Source organism: Squalius cephalus (genome assembly GCF_949319135.1).
Source record: "Squalius cephalus genome assembly, chromosome: 3".
Taxonomy (NCBI): domain Eukaryota; kingdom Metazoa; phylum Chordata; class Actinopteri; order Cypriniformes; family Leuciscidae; genus Squalius; species Squalius cephalus.
The window spans coordinates 20,329,970-20,346,823 of record NC_137124.1 but is presented as its reverse complement, the minus strand read 5'-3'; the positions used below and the strand labels follow the sequence as shown (position 1 = coordinate 20,346,823).

The following is a 16,854-nucleotide window of genomic DNA, read 5'->3' as shown; positions in this document are numbered from 1 at the left end:
TTTTGGCGGTAATAGAGATCTAATGACGGTGTTCAACTATAACCGTCGGTCTCACAGTTACATACTAACCGTCACACCCCTACACACACACACACAAAAGACAGGGAACGTGCCAAAAAATGTATTCAGAGTGGTTTTGCATTACATTACTCATTTAGACACATTTTGTCATCTATTTATTTACTTAACTTTATCTATTTAACTTAACAACAAAACATGGGCATCAAGAAAAAAAAAATTGGTAAAGATGCATTTTAGACATTCAGTGGTTTTGTATTAAATTGCACATTTACACACATTTAGATTTTTTTGTTATAAAAAAATTTGTTATAAATAACTACAACAATAAAAAAGCATATATGTGCATTCTGAGTGTACATATTTATTCACATTTAATTTTATAGGTAACACTTTACAATAAGGTTCATTAGATAACATTAGTTACTGTATTAACTAACATGAACTAACAATGAGCAATACATTTGTTACTGTATTAATTCATCTTTGTTAATAAAAATACAGCGGTTAATGTTAGTTCACAGTGCATTAATGTCAACAAATACAACCTTTGATTTTAATAATGTATTAGTAAATGTTGAAATTAATAACTAAGATGAATAAATGCTATAGAAGTATTGTTCATTCTTAGTTCATGTTAAGGTAGTTAACGAATGTTAACTAATGAACCTTATTGTAAAGTGTTACCAATTTATACTAAATATTTATTTATTTTTATTAACAACAACAACAATAATAATCAAATATATTATTAATATAGATTAAAAATAGTGCATTATTAACTAATTATTATTAAATAAAGCATAGATAGAATTCAGCCCGTAAATCTTACCTGAGCAATTCCTCCGACAAACCTGGTCTTGACCACCACATTGTCATCATCAGACTTGTTGAAAGCAGCTTTCTGGGCAGCTCGAACCAGACTGTCAGAGGCACGTTTCACAGCATTGCCTGCAGCCTGCAGATAACACAAGTTCAAGAAATATGTCTATGAAATACATAGTTAAATGAAGATAGTACGGTAAGGCTAGGCTTACATGTGAACATTTAAGGCCCTGACATACAGCAAGCGAAATCTAAGAATGAACTGCTGGGACGTCATTTCGAACAATATCAGGTCAAAACTAAGTTCGCTTAGAGTTCGTTTTGGGAGTTGCCAAAGCAAAACTTTTCGTCCGCAAGGGAAAATATCAACACACAGGAGAGCTGTTTGATTTTCATGTTTAATACATTAAAGCTGCTTGATTTTAAGCAATCTTTTGTATAAAGTGATTTATAAATAAACATGACGTGACTTTACTTATGCTGGGTACACACCAAAATATTTTTTACATCTTATAAGATTTTCAAAATGTGATAAGACCACAAACATGAGGACAAAAAATCCTAGATTTAACCGATTTGCTCCTATAGTGTGTGGTGTGCCATGATGTGACAAAGACAGCACACAACACATGAACAGATTTTCAACCAGTGTCTCGACTGTGAACACAGGAAATCTCGAAAAATCTCGCGAGACTTCTGAATAAGCATTGCGGACGATATGCAGGAAGAAAACTGCGATGATAGTGTTTGGAATGATTAATAATGTAATGTATAAACATTTGCGCTGTCACAAATCAACAAGCTGATTCTCCATCTCTGCTGTCCACATCAATTTCACTTTGTGCTGCGCCATGACTGCGTTTGTTATGCTTCCGTCTTCCATCATCTCGCTTTCTGATTGGATATGGTTTCGTTTCACGTGATAATCTCCAGAGCGTGCGCTCATTTGTCCTCGGGGTTCCCCCCGCACATCAGGATTTCTGATCGTAAATATTAAACATGTTGAATATTTACGATTCGCGATAGGGGCGGCTCCGACGTTCTTCCGATCAGGATCGGACACTCTTAACACCTCACACCAAGGGAAAATCTGATAAGATAATCTGTAGAACCATCAAGACAATCGGGATATAGCTAGGATTGTCGGAAGGGGGGAAATCGGCCCAAAATCAGCCCGATTATCTTTTGGTGTGTACCCAGCATTAAGTGACGAATTGCAGAGCTTGTGCAAACATATCCACGTTGCTATGATGATCAGATGTTTTTCTTATGCTTTATTAAAAAATGCTTGCTGTTTTCAAATTTTTGTTGCGTGTTTATTTTGTTGTTGAGAGGAAAGCGCACAGCACCTATTTACATATTCATCTAAATGCCGCTCTCAGCATCGGATGTTCGCTGACAGTAATCGTTGTCACCGACGAAAGAACTTCACCGTGAGTATATCGGGGCCTTTACAGTGCAGTTACTATTTGAATATCAGAATTAATTCAATCTTTTTTCTTTATGCAACCGTATATACCTGTAGCCTCCTCATAGCCTCTGAATCCTGGTCAGCTTTAACCTTGCATGCCACCAACAGCTGTGCAGTGGAAGCAGCCACTTGTTTGGCAGAAGAGATGAGCTTTTCTTCACTGGCATGGCCTTGGACTGATGCGTTTGCTGCCTCACAGAGGTTACTGGTGGCTGCGGCAACCATGCGTGCCTGCAACAGTGAGGAAACAAAGCAGTCATACAGGGATACAACATGATGACATTTTATTGTCACTGTTAAATGCTTAAGGACTTACAGCAGATATCAGCCCTTGAGACCACTGTCCATCATCCACAGCATTGGCAGGGATGGTTCCCACCTTCACAAAGGAAAAAAGATGGCAATGAGTCAATGAAAAATGCAAGAAACAGTTGCTTTTAAAGTCAGGCTATGAAGTCAATGTATTCATGTACATCATTATTTTTTCAAAATTCATGTGCCCTCGTAATACTGAATCAAAACAGCTTCCCCTCCCTCTTGCAGCATGATCCTTTCTCTTCTCTGATGACGAGGGCGGGACAACCTATCTCTCGCATGAGATCACAGCAACAGCAAATCACAACGATCCAATCAATTCCCCATGGACAAAATCAAGTCACGCCCTACACTTTTTTCTCATTCAAGAAGGATACATGTCACAATAGGGAAGAAAAGACTATTGCAATGTCCGTTTCATGCGAACATTATACAGACCAGTCAAGCTTTTTTTGGTTCATGCTATGTTTTCTTACCTTGCCTTGGGCTACGAGTTCTCTCTGAGCTGCTGAAGCTGATTTTACAAGGGCGCTGGTGGCTGCAGCGATAGATTTGGCTGCCTCAAGTATCTGCTCTTCAAAGTTTAAACTCTCATCAGCTTGCTGCAAAGAAAAAATAGGAAAAGTTCAGTTGTTACAATTAATTTGATGGGTGGAACAACAATAACAAAAAGGGGTCTTCTGAACTGAAAATGATCAGCAATGTAGTTTCTTAAAGAGTTAATTAGGAATTAGCTCCTGTAAGAAATTATAGTCTGCCCCGACCCAGATTCCACTCCAAGATAGGTGGTTGATCATGCTCATTCCCCAAAAATGGCTTAATTATCATAGAGAACAACAAAGTCCAAAATTTTATTGTTTATGCCCCATTTAAGTGCACCACATCCTAAGCAAATAGTCATCAATTTTAGAATGGGAACATGTGTGGGAATCTAAGAGCCATCTCAGACAACAGGGTGTCTGAACTTTATTAACATACAAGGCACAGCTGTTAAAACAGTAACCACTTCATTTACATGAGGAGTAGTAAATTGTAACTGTATAAAAGGTTTGAGTTTAGGATGTTCAGGGTTCAATGCATTAGCTCCCTATGTTACATTGTTTACATTTGCAGTTGAGCGGGACATTACAAAACATTTGGAAAATGTATCATATTAACATTATTAATATTTCATTATTTTAGTAATAATCTTGGCCACTGACTGTACGTGTTTTTCTTATACAACAAAAAATCTATTGGTTAAAAAAAAAAAAAAAAAAAATTATATATATATATGGTTTTACTGGGCAAGTGTTCACAGACACACAAGGAACTTCTTGTGGCATTTTGAATTCCAGTACACTACAAATACATGCAAACATATAACAGTTTTAAATTTATTATAGAATACAAATATACATGATATATTATTAATAAATATTACATTAATATACTACCAGTGAAAAGACTGGAATAATTAAGATTTAGATTAAGAATCTCTTATGCTCACCAGGGCGCGAATTTTTTTTCCCCAGGATGGTAGGGGAAGACTCATGAATATTCATTAGGGAAGTCATCCCTGATTGGTCATCCACTGATTGGTCCAGTGACGGGTAGGTTTAGGGGCGGGGTTAGGGTAGGTCATCAGACCAATCAGGGATGACGTCCCTAATGAATATTCATGAGTCTTCCCCAACCATCCTGGGAAAAAAAATATCGCCACCAGGGCTGCATTTATTTGATCAAAAATTTAAAAAAGCTATTATCTATTATAATATATATATATTTCAAAATGTAATTTATTCATGTAATGGCAAAGCTGAATTTTCAGCAGCCATTACTCCAGTCTTCCGAGTCACACATTCCAAAAATCATAAATGCAGCCTTGGTGAGTCTTTAAACAGTGCATTAAGCATGTGCATTACCCTTGGTTTGGCTCTTGGTTTGAGCTGCTCAAGTTTCTTGGCCGCTGCTTCAATTGAGGCAGCAGCTCCCAATAACTCAGTTTCAGCGATCACAGTAGGATCCTCAGGGTCGACCCACTCAGTGCCTAAACACACAAAACACACTGATCAACTGTTTGGCAGGCCTAGATTCAACACATAGACGGCATGCTGCAATAACTAAACGTGTGTGTCAGTTGCACGGGCAATGGATGATGCCTTTTAAAACAAACATGCCAGAGTGTAATTCATTTTGCCACAGTGTTGCACACAAATGAAATGAATCAAAACAAATGAACAAGACACAAATGTGGTTAAATAAGTAAGTGTTCTAAATGGAGTCTGCAAAGATGGAATAACATTTGTACTGGAGTCTCATGGTACTCACCCCCATCTTGAGCGAGACGGGAAAGACAGGAAACTTTACTCAGCACAATAAATCCACAGATTACACTGAGCGAGTGTGTATACGTCTTAAAGGGGTCATGAACTGGATTGTTTTATTATTTTATAATGTTGCATGGGGTGCCCTTATAATGTTAGTATGATTTTTACATCAAAAATTGTCAATTTATAAATAAAAGCCATTTTTCCAAGCCTGATTTCAGCCTGAGATTTGAACGCTCTGTTTGAAGGGGCGTGTCTGCTGTGAGACTGCAGTGTAAATGCCCACTGCTGTGATTGGCTGACATGCTTGCATATGAAATAGCTAGTATTATATGAACTCTCTTGAAAACTTTTACTACGTTTTTACTATTACAGCTATCGAGATTAACAAATCGTGAAAAGTATCGTTTAAAGCATTATATTTAAATCTATTACATCGCATGAAAGGTTGCAGCATGATGAGCACTGACTGAGCAGATGACAGACAGTCTGTTGATCGCGTGAATAAAGATCTTATCATTGCAACGCAATTTTTGCACTCTCACAAATGCTTACACCAAATCACAATGCAAACACGATGTGAATGCACAGTAAGAGCTTTGTTGTGTAGTGTAACAGTGTCATTATGTCATCACGAGTTTGGTAAGTGTCCAGATACCTCTCGCGGCTCGCGCTGTGCTGTTTGATTGACAGCTTGGGCGATTGGAAAGGGATCGTTCTTTGATCGCTTTCTGTATATAATTTAATAACAGTTTAAAAAAGATTATTTTCATAATACTACGAGAAATTATGTGAAGTTGATCGTTTAGTCACTGAAGCATAAACAGTATTGAACGATTTTAAGAGAAATATCTGAACTTGAATAATTACACAGAAATCACTGATCGCAGATCAGGCATTAGAGTATGGTTACTTACATGTTGCTGGCAGATCCGTGTCGGGAAATTGTGATTGACTGATTTAATAAAGTTTAACCATGCTGGAATCCGAAGGAAGCTTATGCAGACTGTCTTCTTCCACAAACAGGCGCTGCACAATATTTAGTAAACAGCATGTTTATTGCTTGGAAGTAGCTCGATCCGGTTTAGCAATTATCATGTCGTCCTATGTTATTTAGCATGTTTGGGCGAATCGGTGGGCGGGGCTAAACAGGCCGTGTTGAAGTAGGCGTTGATCTTGTTTTGTGGAGGCGGTGTTTTATCCTCTTTGACGTCATAGTTCCCCACTTTGAAAAACGAGTCGTTTGCTGAGCCTGATGTCTATAAAAGCTTTTATTGGACTAACAGGGTACTTTTCAGTTCTGAAACTTACAGGATATTATTATAGTATGATGATCTCTTACATGTCAAAAGCTCAAGGAAATTTTGATTTCTCAGTTCATCACCCCTTTAATGAAGGTGTGTGTCTGTGAGTGAGGTTACCTTTCATAGCCTCTGCTGTTTGAATCAGTTCAGTAACAGCTGCAGCAACCTTCTTAGAGAACATAGCCAACTTCTGTTTCTGGTCACCTGTTGGCTTTTGTAAGACCTGAAACAAATATTTATGCACATAAACAGTTCTGGTTAAACTCCCCCTATTATGCTTTTTTCAGATATTACTTTTCATGTAGTGTGTTATATAGCTGTTTGTGAATGTAAAAAGGCTGGCAAAGTTGCATGATTAATTATCGCCCCAAAAGAACGGACCGATTCTGAACTACTTGAAATGAGTCGTCAGTAATTCCAGTCTTTCTTCCTGCACAAACCTTCATAGGTTTTTAACAAATTTGCATAATTCCAGCTTATGGTCTTCATTGGCAGCCTGTGAAAAATGTCTACTTTGACCCGCCCTCAAACACTGTAGTTAGTTATAGCTGAGGTCTGGAAGAGTTTGGTTCATTTTGCCAACATGTCAAAATACGCTGTTTTATGCTCTGCGAAAGCAAATCCACATTGCATGCACTTCCAAAGGATGAGGACTCAGGCTTGAATTGACACAGTTAAACAGAGGCCATCATTACTGTCCGCATCCCTGTGTATAAAAGTGCTGAGAAAACCCCCGGAGTGGAAATTCACATATGGAAATGGACATTTTGTTTCCAACATGCACTATAAGCAGTAGTAGACCAATCAAAACATACTGGGCCATCTGACCAATTAGAGCAGAGTAGACTCTCGGATAGGAGACAGCGTGAGAAAAGCTCACATAATATACAGTGCCTTGCGAAACTATTCATACCCCTTCATTTTTTTTTTTTTTTCACATTTTATGCTGCTGCATTTAACTACTTTAAATTACTTTTTTCACATCGATCTATACACCATAATGACAAAGCAAAAAAAAACAGAAGTGACAATGTTGTTGTACAACTGAAATAAGTTCATTGCATAAGTATTTGTACCCTTAACTCAGTCCTTAGTTGAAGCACTTTTACAGCCTCAAGTCTTTTTGGGTATGATGTGACAAGCTTTGCACATCTGCATTTGGGTATTTTCTGCCATTCTTCTCAGATCCTCTCATGCTCTGTCAGGTTGGATGGGGACCGTCGGTGGACAAACATTTTCAGGTTTCTTCATAGACGTTCTATTGGGTTCAAGCCCAGGCTCTGGCTGGGCCACTCAAGGACATTCACAGAGTTGTTTACAAGCCACTCTTTCATTGTATTAGCTGTGTATTTAGGGTCACTGTTCAGTTGGAATGTGAACCGTCTGCCCAGTCTGAGGTTCTGAATGCTCTGGACTAGGTTTTCATTAAGGCTAACTCTATATTCTGCTGCGCTGAGCTTTCCTCCTAACCTAACAAGTCGCCCAGTCTCTACCACAGAAGATCACCCCCACAGCATGATGCTGCTACCACCACACTTTACTGTTGGGATGGTATTGTGAAGGTGATGAGCAGTGCCTGGTTTCCTCCACACATGAGGCTTGGAACTAAGATTCATCAGATCAGATATTCTTGTATCTCATAGTCTGAGAGTCGCATTTAGGAGCTTTTTTTGCTAATTCCAAGTTAGTTTTCATGTATCTTCACTGAGGAGAGGTTTTAGTCTGGCCAGATTGCCATAAAGCCCAGATCGGTGGAGTGCTGCAGTGATATTTGTCCTTCTGCAAGTTTCTCCCATCTCCATATATGATCATGGAGCTCAAATAGAGTGGCCATCAGCTTCTTGCTCAACACTCTAACCAAAGCCCTTCTTCACTGATTGCTCAGTTTGGCTAGGAGGCCAGCTCTAGGAAGAGTTCTGGTTGTTCCAAACTTTTCCATTAAGGATTATGGAGGCTACATGCCTCTGTGAACCTTTAATGCAGCAGAATTTTTTTTGTAGTTTATCCCAGATCTGTGTTTTGACACAACCGTGTCTCTGAGCCCTATAAGCAGTTCCTTTGACCTCATGGCTTGGTCTTTGCTCTGATATGCATTTTCAGCTGTTAAACCTTTTATTGAGAGATGTGTGCCTTTCCAAATCATACCCATTCAATTGATTTTGCCACAGGTTAACTCCACTGAAAGTGTAGTAACATCTACAAGTGAAATTGGAATGCTCTTGAGCCTCCCAGAAAAGGCTACGGGTGCATAATTATTCATATCCTTTTCTGGGACAATGCAATTATTTGAGTTTTTTATTTGTAATAAATTTACATAACAAATCTGTTGCTTGCTTTGTGATTATGGTGTATTATGGTAGATTGATGGGGAAAAAAAATTATTTAAAGCAGTTCAGCATTAGTCTGCAACATAAAATGTGGAAAAAAAACAAAGGGCTACAAATACTTTCGCAAGGCACAGTACATCGATGTTGCAATGTATATTAAGATCAAATTAAAGTGTTTTTGACCTTGGATGCATGTAAACCTATTGTAGGAGACCTCCAAAACCAAATTTAGAAACCTTCAAAAGAGCATAATCCTGAAGCAGCAAAGCACTGTACAGATGCATTTTGTGTGTGAACAAGTGTGTGTTTGTACCTGTAGGACAAGTTCTAGGAGATCTATATATCCATTGGTACATTCAGTGCCGTATAACAGAGCTCTTCTCCTGACGTCGTCACTCACTTCCTCGTGATATGCCGCTTGCTGAGGTGGAAAATACTGAGTCCATTACGCACACCAAAACCACCTTAGCTAACCCACAGATAATAAAGCATAGATGGACACTGGCAGAAAACACACCTTGCATGTGGTCAGCATATCGGTTATGACCTTGCGGCTCAGGTTCGCCGTGGAGATGACATCTTCCTGTCTGGCAGAATTTCCTGCTGCAACAGCTTTAGCAGTTGCAGTGGTGATGCCCTTCGTCATGCGAATGAACTCTTCTGGAGTAGTTGACTTCTCAGGGGCTTCTTTAGACTGGAACATCTGAGTACAATGACGACAATTGTCAATTGGGATGTTTCAAATTTAGCTTTGTAACCATGCTTGTCTATGTTTGTGTAAGATATGTAATTAGCACTTAACAAATAAAAATAGGTCAAAATTAAGGTCAAATGAAAGAAAAGCATGGTTAACTTGAAAGGCCTTGATGCACTTCAAGGGAAATCGAAGAACAACCTGGTGTGACGTCATTTAATTTTCATTTTAAGGGTTATCATTGACCTCTTACTCTCTGGTGACTCGGGAAACCTCTCCATACTTTTATTACTCGACCTCAGCTCAACTTTTGATACTGTCTGTTAAATTCTTACTCATGAGCCTCTCAGAGATTGGTATCTCAGGAGCACACTATCCTGGTTTTCCTCCTATCTGACAGACAGAAAATACCATATCACCATGCACAATTATAAATCTCCCACTGTCATTCTCAAACAAGGTGTTCCACAGGGATCAGTTCTCGGCCCATTACTATTATTATTTACATTTTGCCTCTCGGACAAAATATTATGCCGACGATATTCAGATATATACTGCTTGCCAACCGGACTCTATTCACCAGACTACATCATTATCATCATGTATTAATGAATTAAAGACCTGGCTAAACTACAATTTTCTCAGTTTGAATCTGACTAAAACAGAAATCTTAATTACTGGTCCACCATCTCTAACAAAAAATATAACTAATACTCCCACACTTGATCTTGAAGCTACATCAATTATTCCATCTGCCACTATCAAAAACTTGGGTATTACTCTTGACCCTTCACTGACCTTCGACGCTTATATTAGTCAACTCTGTAAAGCTGCATTTTTCAACTCCGCCTTATTGCCAAACTCCGTCCCTATGTCAGCTCAAAAGATGCTGAATCGCTGGTACATGGGTTTATCACATCACGCCTCGACTACTGTAATGTTCTTTTTTCTGGACTACCAGCACACTCTCTCTCACGTTTACAATATATTCAATTGCATAGTAGATATTGAAGTAATTCTAATTGAAAGCGATACTGACACTGTTTATTCATGTTTAATACTGCAAAGCTGCTTGTTTTAAAGCAATATATTGCAAAAAGTGGTATATAAATAAAGGTGACGTGACTTGACTGAAGTGCCGTATTGCAGAGCTTGTGCAAACATATGGACATCACCATGATTAGATGCTTTCTTTACTGCTGTTTTCTCACCACTGTCATCTAAACGGCACTCTAAGAAGCATGGGTGGTGTCGGGGATGATTGCTAATGGTATTCAGCTGCAAAGGTATTTCAAACTTTTTTTTACCCCTAAATTAAGAACAAAAAAGAACTTTGTCTATCAGGGCCTTAACTTTTTTTTTTTAAATGGTTTGGGCTGGAAAAATAAAAGGAAAGAAAAAAGGAACATAAAAAATAGGCAATTAGTACACCATGTTTTCTGCATTTGCCATCTTACTGTGAGTTCCTGTTTAATGCACTCGATAGTGGATTCCAGAGCTCTGGTTCCTCTTGAAGCCTCGTCCTCCACTGCCTTCACCGTTTTTAGTAAGGATGTTACATTAGTTACCATAATCTGAACACAAAAGAAGAGACACAAACACACACAAGTCACTTACATTTTAGATTCAAGAACATCACATTCTTTATGAACATTAATTGCACTTTTACAGGAAAAAATCTGATGTCAAAATTCACTATTGCAAAATAGTTCCTTTGAAAACCAGCTATTTATAGACTACAACTTTTAAATTAAATTAAAAAGATAAAAATAGCTATGTATATCCTAGAACTTTATACACTTGTTTAATTCTAATTAAAGGATCCAAGGTTAAATTGATTAAACCACGATTTCTTTGAATCCTAAAAATTATTGACTCCAAACTCATGCAGAACTATGCCATTAATAGAGCATGTAGTTTAATTTATGGCACGATAGTTGGACTAAGTGTGCAGTAGCGGATGGAGAAGAACACAGATTAATTTCCTCATTCATAATTAATCTGATTAATGGCACACACTGAAATGAGTTTCTCACCAGAACACTTCTACTGATATCTGAGTTAGGAGACATTTCCACCCCTGCGGCCAGATTTCTGAGGGACAACTGGGAGATTACAGTTTCAGAGACAAATTTATAACAGCTAATTGTCTAGCTGGACTGTTTCTAACTAAGTTCTGTGCTCTTGAGGTATGAAGGAAATTTCGCAAAAGGGAGAATAATATTTACATTACGCAGAAACGAGGCCTGAGTGTTTTTCACAGTCCTACCTTGGCTGCACTCTTGAGCTGGTACATTGAGGGGTCGTCGGCAGCTTTTCCTGCTGCACACTTGGTGGCACTAATGAGCTCAGCCAAAGCTTTGGCAACATCCTTCACTGCGTTGATCAACACCACCTACCAGGAGATGAATGATAATAACACATGCACATTTCAGGAAGATGTATTACGACTGGCTGCTGCTAAATCTCTGTGTTGGACTTCTCTTCTGTCCTCATCACTTTCATCACTGGCTCTCACCTGTGTTTCTGGGTCATCTGGGCCTATGCTGGCCGCTCCCAATTTCACCACATCTGTAAGTTGTGTGATTGTCTTGGCAGAAGATTGGGCAGCCTGGGCCAGCTTCTCTTGACTTGATGCTGCACCTGAAACAAGGTTCTTAGTGTCCTCCACCAGTGCTTTAGCTGTCTTCAGAATATTCTCCCTAAAAACAAAAAGAGAGAGAGAGAGAGAGAGAGAAGTGATAAAAGTTTGATAATAACGCTTACATATGTGATTCTATGCTGCCTTCTTGCGTATTAATGATTGCTTATGCTGCCTTCTTGATCGGTCAATTGTGGCGCTCTGGGGTCAAATATTTTTGACTGTTCTATCTCCTGTGTTGTTTAATGTTTATCCATCCACGGTAGTATCCCTCTAGTATTTCCTCTCACAGAATACAAAAAAATGTATATTCAAATAAATTCAATTCATAAAATAAAAATCAATATATTAAAGAAACCACACATTAAGGAATATGGGTAACAAACAGTTGATGGGCCCCATTGACTTCCATAGTATGGGAAAAAATACTATGAAAGTCAATGGGACCCATCAACTGTTTAGTTACTGACATTCTTCAAAATATCTTCTTTTGTGTTCAGCAGAAGAAAGAAATTCATACAGGTTTGGAACAACTTGAGGGTGAGTAAATGATCACAGAATTTTCATTGAACTATCCCTTTAATAAATTCAATCTATAAAATAAAATAAATCCAATTCAAAATATATTCTATATTTAATGACCACTTATTTAATAATTTGGTAAACAGCAATGTAATTAAGCGTGATATTGGTTAGTTACCTGCAAAAATAAATTCCTTCAGGATGATACAAGGCCACCCTGTTAGCTTTATTTTGTATAATAATGACCGATAGAGATGCACAGAAATGTTGTCCATCCAAAAATTATAGCCGAAAAAGGGTCAAAATTCTATTGCAAAAAAAAGTCTAATTTAAAGTATTAATATTCTGCTTTCAGATTTAATTTTTTGACCCAATGTGTCCAAAATGTTTGGTTTCACCCAATCACTTTATATTTCAGTGTATCACCAATAGCCGTAGACTGTAAATTTCCACGTTGTATTATAAATTTGTGTGATACCTGTGATCAGCGAAGGAGTCTGAATCGTTCTCAGCATTGAGTGTACCAGCAGAAGCAAACATGATGGTGGTGTCCAGGTCAGCGATGATGCCCGATACAGCACTGGCTGCAGTGATACAGGCTTGAGTGCCCTTATTACCGGCTTGCAATGCAGACAGCACCATAGACACCTACAGAAAACACACACACATTAAAATCAATTCTACTATATGGAGAAACTGTAATTTCAACAGAGAACAACATAAATTCTTTGAAAGATAGTTGTAAGTAATGCATCTGTATTTGCTCTGTGTTGCTCCGGCACCTTCTCAGTGACGGCTCGAACACACTCAATAAGTTCTCTCTTTGTGAACGAGTCAGATGGACTGATCTGCAGCGCTCCAGCCTTCTGAACGAGAACAATGCAGCCGTGCCCCAGTTCCTGCACACGTGTCTTTATCTGGAACCCGATCTAAAAATCACCAAAACAGGGGTCAACGTGTGAGTGAGAGATACACAAAGAGTGACCGACCGTGCATCTGTATGTCAATGACCTCCTCTGGTTCCGCAGTAGCAGCAGCTAGACGTCCTTGAACTGCAAGCTGACTGTAGTCTGCAGTGACCTGTGAGGCCAAACTGCCCAGATCCTCTGGAGCACTCACTGATTTAGTGATCTGAGGGAGAGAATAAAGCGATACAATGAAATTGGACACATAGGTCTATGCATAAATGTTTATGTTATACTGTGTTTTGTAGATATACAGCATAAAACACATTAAATGTAGAAAATTACGATTGCTCACCATCTCCTGCGCACTGACAGCAATAGCTTTGGAGTATCTCACCATGGTGGTCTGATATTCCACAAATGAACCTTCTGGTTCTGGTGGAGAACCTTCACCTAACTACAGGATCACAAGATCATTTAAACATTACATGGCTGTTTTAAATGATTTTAAACACTTAAAGGGCACCTATTATGCCCCTTTTTACAAGATGTAAAATAAATCTGATGTGTGTATGTTAGGTTTTAGCTCAAAATACCCCACAGATAATTTTTTACAGCATGTTAAAATTGCCACTTTTTGGGGGTGAGCAAAAACACAGTTTTTGTGTGTGTCCCTTTAAATGCAAATGAGCTGGTGCTTCTGGCCCCCTTTAAAGAAGAGGGTGGAGTTTTAAGAGCTCACACCTCGGTGTAAGGACAATCTCATCTCACAAAATTAAAATATCAGAACAGAAACTCTCAGTAGCGGTGTTCATTTCGAACCGGAGTCAGACAATAATGCCTACAGAGCCAGAGAATATATGCTGTATGGAGATAGAGCAGGTATAGTTTTGTTTAATTACAGTTATAACTTATTTGTCATCTTGCTTTTATCCACTATTAGTACAAGCCTGCTGTAGCGGACCCAGTCTGAATGATGACCAAAAATTAACTGATGAGTTTTATGAAGTTTATTGATGAAGCATCCGTTTTACTTCAGAAAAATCACCATAAGAGCATAAGACAGTGCAAAAAGTGTGCATTAAAGTCTTATCCATAAACTCACTCTCTCCCTTGCATTATCATCAACATACACAGCAAATTACACAAAAACACTCGTTACAACTAACAATATACAGACCTTTTCAGTGGGTGTTTATAAACTGGTAAACTTTATATCCATAAAACAACTCTGATAATAAACTCTGTAATAAAGTGCGCACTCTCCCTTTCATTACTACCGTGATCAGTAAGATTAGGCCTATCACTCCGGAGACTGTAAGCTGGATCACGAACAGTAAAATGATTTGCGAAAACATAACGCATTTTGGTAGATTGGGGGGCGCATTCCCTTCAAAAAAACAAAAGTAATCCACTGCGTCTTCAGTGGTTTAGATGTCGGGAGTAAATGAAGACTGCTATGTTCATTCTTACATCCAACAACAAAACACCTCAATTGCTTAGGACACATTCTTGTCTACAGCTGCTCAAGCGTCGAAACAATGGCGGACTGTGTACAGCTCACACAGGGCGGGTCTATGCTAATACGGCAGTGTCCGTCAACAGTCGTGGGAGGGACCTGTGCAAAGTTAAGTCACTTTGCCCAGAATCTGCAAACCGCTTGTTCTGAGACAGTGCTTATGATTTATGGGGATAAAAAAACAAAAAAAAACAAAAACAAATAAAAACCACTTGCTGGATTTTTATCTTTATAGGGTGGTTGTGTACACATGCTGCCAACACATTTATGCTCAAACACCATGTAAAAGTACATTTTGCACAATAGGTGCCCTTTAAAATATCAAATAGTTTTCCTTTAAATGTAATTATAAAGTATATTAAGGCTGTTTATAATGCAAATGTATGTGGGTTGTTACCTTCCCCATTGCATCAGCAATTGAATCCACCATGCCACTGACCATGCCAACCTCACTAGCAGCTTCATTCAGGGTCAGCAAGAGGTCATCAACAGCTTCCCTCATCAGCTGTGCAGCTTCTGCTATGGCATCATGGGTATGAAACGCCTAAAGAAAAATGGGTTAATGAAACTGTTCAAAGATTCAAATTTTACATGGAGGTATCACATATTTGAATGGATGACATGTACCTTAGGGTTTCCACCACCTTCCTTGGCAGCATACAGCATTTGTAGAGCAGACTCAGTAAGAGTCTTGGTCTGATCCAGAAGGTTCATCTGCTGCTGATGATCAAAGATTTTGGAGGCCATGCCCATCGAGGCTGAGACCAGCGGGGTGAAGTAACTGACCAACTGAGAGACCTGAGGAACAGAGAAAGGTTTGAGTTCATACTCATAGCATGCATTAGAGTTGAAAACTATATGAAAACTACTTTTAGACTGGAAAGGCTTCATCATTTTATTTACCTTATGTCCCAGCTGTGCTGCTTCTCCTTTAGCAGCTGTGGAAATCGGCTCAATCAGGTGACCCACCTCCTGAACAGATGATGTTAACTGCTCCTGCAAAGCCTGATACAATACAACATGTGTTAAGGACTCCTAGATAGAAAACTCACTTTTATTTCTTCTTTCAAGGCTTTAACATGGCTACAGACACATACACACACATACATATATATATATGTGTGTGTGTGTGTGTGTGTGTGTGTGTGTGTGTGTGTGTGTGTGTGTGTGTGTGTGTGTGTGTGTGTGTGTGTGTGTGTGTGTGTGTGTGTGTGTGTGTGTTAAAAATGAATATAAAAAGAGACCACTAGCTGACCATCACAACCCATCCCTAATTTATATACTGCTCAATAGAGTTGTGATAACAGCCATGAAGCTAGAAATAAACACTATTATGAGTAGCTACTGTAGAAACACATTTACCTCAGATGAAACTTCATCTCTAGGAGGAAGATTCTGGCTGACAGCTGCAAGAGAGGCCTGCTCAATATCTCGGATGCATTTATTGATATTATCAATGGCTGAGTCACATTCCTTTTGGCCAGGGGCTTTGTCCCTGTAATACCAAATCACATAAACACAAATTATTTAAATTTATTTCTATTGCATGTCTCATACTAACAACAAAAGTGAGTATATATGCGTTACCTGATAGCAGTGATGAGGCTCTTGATGGAGTCTGACACAGTGCGTGAATGGCTTGCCAGTAATGACCACGTGGGTGGATCTTTAGGGTTCATAACTAATGACCGTGCTGTCTTCAAAAGGTGGGTGGAGCTACCAAGCATGGAGTGCGCTGATTGGATGATTGGCTCCTGTGCAGCAGAACCCTAAATTGTGAGTATAAAAATATAAATATAATTAACAACAACAATGACTCAACTGTGAATGACATTTCAATGAAGAAGAAACTCATACCTCTTTACTTATCTGTGCAGGTACACTAGCAAACTCCGGATTGGAAGCAAACGTAGTCAGATTGTCAACAGCTTCAATGAGTGGCGCTGTTGCAACACGACATTTCTCACGGTTTTCCTCAGAGAAATCCCCATCTAATGCCTATGG

At 38.8% G+C, this 16,854-nt stretch overlaps 1 protein-coding gene across 3 annotated transcripts in view; it reads right to left on the bottom strand.

Annotated features, from left to right (window-relative positions):
- tln2a (talin 2a) overlaps window positions 1-16,854 on the bottom strand; it is a 57,632-nt gene that overhangs the window by 3,070 nt on the left and 37,708 nt on the right. For 2 of the 3 annotated variants that reach the window (XM_079867198.1, XM_079867199.1), the window contains exons 37-58: window positions 16,708-16,848; window positions 16,438-16,619; window positions 16,213-16,345; window positions 15,754-15,855; window positions 15,478-15,648; window positions 15,248-15,394; window positions 13,687-13,788; window positions 13,438-13,557; window positions 13,209-13,355; window positions 12,905-13,074; window positions 11,782-11,965; window positions 11,533-11,658; window positions 11,300-11,368; window positions 10,721-10,837; window positions 9,087-9,272; window positions 8,883-8,990; window positions 6,360-6,465; window positions 4,534-4,658; window positions 3,106-3,231; window positions 2,631-2,693; window positions 2,363-2,545; window positions 851-976 (exon numbers count right to left, since the gene is read on the bottom strand). In XM_079867198.1, coding sequence (XP_079723324.1) covers window positions 851-976; window positions 2,363-2,545; window positions 2,631-2,693; window positions 3,106-3,231; window positions 4,534-4,658; window positions 6,360-6,465; window positions 8,883-8,990; window positions 9,087-9,272; window positions 10,721-10,837; window positions 11,300-11,368; window positions 11,533-11,658; window positions 11,782-11,965; window positions 12,905-13,074; window positions 13,209-13,355; window positions 13,438-13,557; window positions 13,687-13,788; window positions 15,248-15,394; window positions 15,478-15,648; window positions 15,754-15,855; window positions 16,213-16,345; window positions 16,438-16,619; window positions 16,708-16,848 — 2,934 coding nt within the window. The remainder of the gene's footprint in view (window positions 1-850; window positions 977-2,362; window positions 2,546-2,630; window positions 2,694-3,105; window positions 3,232-4,533; window positions 4,659-6,359; window positions 6,466-8,882; window positions 8,991-9,086; window positions 9,273-10,720; window positions 10,838-11,299; window positions 11,369-11,532; window positions 11,659-11,781; window positions 11,966-12,904; window positions 13,075-13,208; window positions 13,356-13,437; window positions 13,558-13,686; window positions 13,789-15,247; window positions 15,395-15,477; window positions 15,649-15,753; window positions 15,856-16,212; window positions 16,346-16,437; window positions 16,620-16,707; window positions 16,849-16,854) is intronic. The other variant, XM_079867200.1, reaches the window with a different exon arrangement.